Here is a 5,040-nt window from a genome sequence, read left to right as displayed (position 1 = left end):
TTTTAGGCGTGTGTTAGTAACTATCATTAGAAACCTTTTAGGCGTGTGTTAGTAACTATCATTAGAAACCTTTTAGGCGTGTGTTAGTAACTATCATTAGAAACCTTTTAGGCGTGTGTTAGTAACTATCATTAGAAACCTTTTAGGCGTGTGTTGGTAACTATCATTAGAAAACTTTTAGGCGTGTGTTAGTAACTATCATTAGAAACCTTTTAGGCGTGTGTTAGTAACTATCACATTGCATATGATCAAATCTATACGACCATCCAAACACACACACACACACACACACACACACACACACACACACACACACACACACACACACACACACACACACACACACACACACACACATGAATATATACATCTACATGCATGTGTGCATATACCACCTCCTTCTCCTCCGCCTTTCCTGTGACTGAATTAGGAGGAGCAAGGGAAGAGACTGTGGACTCCACTTTTTGTCGTATTCTTTCCTCCGAATAGTCAAGGCAAAACAAAATAAGTGTAGGCTCGATCGCGCTCTTTATAAGAAAGATTAAGTAATTTTGTATATCAATATATTGATATATGTATATATATATATATATATATATGTATATATATATACATATTAATATATATATATGTTAATATATATATATATATATATATATATGTATGTATATATATGCGTGTGTATGTGCGCGCGCGCGTGTATATATGTATATATATATATATATATATATATATATATATATATATATGTATATAACTTATTCATTTATTCATTTATTATTTATATAATTATTTATTAATCAATTTATTCATTTATGCATCTGTGTTCAATATGTATATATGTAAATATATATGTATGTATGTGTTTATGGTACGCATGTTATTTCGGTGATAGCGTCGCATAAGTGTACGGTGTGGTTTAATTCATCTTACTCCAAGAGGTTTATTATTGTACAAGCGTGTTCTCGCGCGCTCGATTGTGATGATGATACGATGTGTGAGAGACTGTCGGTCCGCCGCTTCCTTCTGGGCGTGTTTTGTTGTTGTTGTTGTTGTTGTTGTTGTTCTTCTTCTTCTTCTTCTTCTTCTTCTTCTTCTTCTTCTTCTTCTTCTTCTTCTTCTTCTTCTTCTTCTTCTTCTTCTTCTTCTTCTTCTTCTTCTTCTTCTTCTTCTTCTTATTTTTACATTTTGTCAAGATGGCTCTCACTATGATGTGTGCGTATGTGTTTGTGTTTGACTGCGCGCGCGTGTGTGTATGTGTGTGTGTGTGTGTATGTGTGCATTTGTGTGTATGTGTTCTTCTCTTTGAGTTCGTGTATGTGTGCGCGCGCCATCTCATGTGTGTATGTATATGTGCATTTGTGTGTATGTGTTTTTATGTTTGAGTTCGTGTGTGTGTGTGTGTGTGTGTGTGTGTGTGTGTGTGTATGTGTGTGTGTGCATTTGTGTGTGTGTGTTTTTCTGTTTGAATTCGTGTGTGTATGTGCGTATGTTTGTTTCGAGGTTTCTTTCTTTATGATCGTGTGCTTAAGGGTGAATAACCCACAAAAATATACGTAAAAATAACCATTCTTGCCGAATGGATCCTTTGACTGACTTGGATCTTCGTTAATGTTTTTATAACATACGGGTGCATACGTTGTTCTTTACACACCATTAAGGTCACACGGGAACAGGATCTATTACCTACTTCTACGTGAGCAATGAAAACTACCATAAAATCTCGTATATCATAATTCTATTTATCACATTTACATTACATGTCATACATATACAACTATCATATATATTACAATGTCATCTTTCGATAACAGACACTATTCTATTGTTCCATTGTTACCGTTGTGGCGATGTGGTTTCCATCTTGCCGCTGTAAGGAGGTTCAGGTTCAATCCTTAGTTAAGCCTGTGAATGCCACTTATCCCGGCTATCCAAACCAAAAGGGCAAAGGCTGTAGCTAAGTCGCTTCCTGGGGTAAGCATCTCCTTTATCGCAGCTGACAGATCTGATCCAAAGGCATTAAAGACATTAAACTATGGACAAAATTTGATGTACAACCAAAAGGGTAGCGCCAAACTAACCTTCAGTTGAAAAAAAGCGCCTGAAACTGATCAGAAAAAACTCATAAAGAGCGTCACCATGTTAATAGGTTTTACTTTGCAAATTAGTTGAAATAATTGTATTGTTCTCTAGACTCTCAACACATTATGCCAAGGCTACATCATGTCTTGACTGACAGACCATTTCGAACCGCGAACATATTGCATGGCCTAAAACAGTAGTACAAAGAATATATATAGGCTTTAATCGATAGGAAGACAATCGTGGATAACACTAGGATAGTTGCACACTGTGCCAAAATTAAGGAACTAAAAATGCTTGAAGCCATCCACATTAGGGAGAGAGCTCCAATTATTAATATTCAATGTAATATGATTTCCGCCATCCCGCTATTTAATTCTTCCACGAGATTTGCAGCCCAACAACAGCAACACCCACCTCCTTCCTCTCCCCCTCCCCCTCCTACACCTCACCAACCCCCACATGACCAGCGTGGTGACCCAGCGAGAAGACCTACCTTACCTGACTCCCCCCCTCTCCCTCCTCCTCCTCCCCCTCCTCCTCCCCCTTCCCTTCCAAGACGTAGTATCCGGCTACGTAACGGACCACGAACCATGCACCGTTCCCAAGCGGCCCATATTTAAACCCATGTTGTCTGTACACCATTGTCAATTGTGAATCATGTAGCTTTGAAAATTGTGACTTTTCTCTTGTAACCATTCTGAAGATGATGACTCCCTGAAGTCGAAACGTTAAATTAAATATGGAAGAATTTGGAAGGCTTGTATTTGCCCACCCTCCTGAAATGAGACCTACTGTGAGGAAAATTGAAAATCTCAGTAAGAAGATTAACCAGTGCCAAAATGCTGTTGTGTTTAACTCCGTGTGTATTAGTGAGAATCTGCGCCCTAAATATACAATATATATATATATATATATATATATATATATATATATATATATATATATATATATATATATATATATATATATATATATATATGCGATGATCCTCTTTGCTAGTATGTAGGAACACCGCGGAATTCTCTTGTCCAAATTTTATGGAGTTTTTGTTCCTTAATTCTTGTTGTCAACTCTCTTCCTATTTGCCCCCAATAAAAACTCCATCAAATATGATCAAGAGAATTCCGCAGTGTTCCTATATACAAACAAAGAGGACTGGGATAACATATATATATATATATATATATATATATATATATATATATATATATATATATATATATATAGATATATATATATCATTAAAATTGATGGCTAGTTTTGCATCAATTATTTTCTTATAGGTATTTTCCCTATACCTTATTATAGATTTATGTTCCTTAGAAAGGAAATTTATGACATGGCTGTATGTAGTCATATTAGCTAGATCGCGATTTCGGGTTCAAGACCCTTCTTCAGTAGCTATAGGGATGTACTATCTTATAGGATAAGAATTAATCCGATGAGTCTTATGAAAGTTCTAAGTTTTCATCGGATTAATTCTTATCCTATAAGGCAGTACATCGCTATAGCTACTGAAGAAGGGTCTTAAACCCGAAATCGCGATCTAGCTAATATGACTACATATAGCCAAGTCATAAATTTCCTTTCTAAGGAACATAAATCTATAATAAGGTAGAGGGAAAATACCTATAGGAAAATAATTAATGCAAAAGTAGCCATCACTTTTAATGATATATTCATTAGAGAAAAACTTCTGCCCAAATACTCTGATAATATACATATATATATATATATATATGTATATATATACATATATACACAATTTTTTCTTCTATTTTATTTTTTCTTACATCAGGTTAATATAACAAACACCTGCACTGTATTCCACTGTTTCCCAATGCGGTGACTCCCTCCAATGAGGGTTTTCCTCACTCTCAACGATCTTAACACGGAAGCCCCTCCCTCCGTGCCACGTTATGATGCCCGTGATTGGTGGACTGTCAATTGAAGAATGCTTCGATTGGTCCCTGATATTCTCCACCCCTACGAAGCACCAATCATATACACTGGGAGGGAGCGGAGGTGGGTGCATGTAGGCAGTTTAGACAACGTCAGCTAGTGTGACAAAGCGACAGCGTCTTTTGCTTGAGTTTTCGTCTCCTTTCCTTTTTTCTTTTTTTTCTACGTTTTCTTCCTTTCCTATCTATGTTTATTTCACTTTTATCTATTTTTATTTTTCCCTATTTCCTTCTTGTATTTCTTACTTTCTTCCATCTGCTATCCTTCTGTAATATTTTCTTTACAATTCCATCTCCTGGTTATTACTGAAAAATACTTATCTTCCTCCTCCTAGTCCACATTGTATCTTTGTTATTTCTCCTTTTCTTCTTCTTTTTCTACTTTATCACCTTTTTCTCCCTTTGATTTTACACTTTCTCTTATTCCTCTTCCTCTTGTTCATATCCGCTTTCTCTTCCTCTCCCTACTCCTTTTCCTGTTTCTCCTCATCATCCTCTTCCTTTTCTTCCACTTCGTCCTCTCCTCCTCCTCTTCCTCCTCTAACAACCTCCCAAAGTTATTCCTCTTCCTCATCTTCCTCCTCCTGTCGAGCCACCACCACCACCTCCACTACAAAGCTCTTATCTCACCTTCCATCGAGCTAGATGAGTCTCCACTTGCTGGGTTTGCTCTTCTTCTGACGGTAGATGAGATGCACCGTGGCTTCTTCAGGGATCTCCAGCTCTTCGAGCGTGTCGTCGTTAAGCATGTGTTGGTCCTCGTGCCGAAGACGCTGCCGCTTGGCCGCGATTCCCGTCCTCGACTCGATCTCCTTCTTGAGGCGCATCACCGTCCACCACGCTTCTACGTCCTCAAGCACCACTTCCGAATAGGTCAGCTCATCCTTGACCGTGATTTTTAGATCTGAAAGGGTGTGGAGAGGGTCGACATTACTCACATTTGGCGTCCAAGCGCACATAATTATCCATCCATCCGTTCATACATACATACATA

At 37.6% G+C, this 5,040-nt stretch overlaps 1 protein-coding gene across 3 annotated transcripts in view; it reads right to left on the bottom strand.

Moving 5' to 3' along the window:
- Positions 1–1,720: 1,720 nt before the first annotated feature.
- LOC143032450 (uncharacterized) overlaps positions 1,721–5,040 on the bottom strand; it is a 4,845-nt gene continuing 1,525 nt past the window's right edge. For 2 of the 3 annotated variants that reach the window (XM_076197255.1, XM_076197256.1), the window contains exons 3-4: positions 4,677–4,950; positions 1,721–2,005 (exon numbers count right to left, since the gene is read on the bottom strand). In XM_076197255.1, coding sequence (XP_076053370.1) covers positions 4,688–4,950 — 263 coding nt within the window. In that variant the 3' untranslated portion in view covers positions 1,721–2,005; positions 4,677–4,687. Of the gene's footprint in view, positions 2,006–4,236; positions 4,951–5,040 lie in introns of those variants that run through there. The other variant, XM_076197254.1, reaches the window with a different exon arrangement.

Source organism: Oratosquilla oratoria, chromosome 13, assembly GCF_046742065.1.
Source record: "Oratosquilla oratoria isolate Oo_2021 chromosome 13, ASM4674206v1, whole genome shotgun sequence".
NCBI classification, from domain to species: domain Eukaryota; kingdom Metazoa; phylum Arthropoda; class Malacostraca; order Stomatopoda; family Squillidae; genus Oratosquilla; species Oratosquilla oratoria.
Note: the sequence above shows the minus strand (reverse complement) of the source record. Positions and strands in the feature narration are given on the sequence as shown.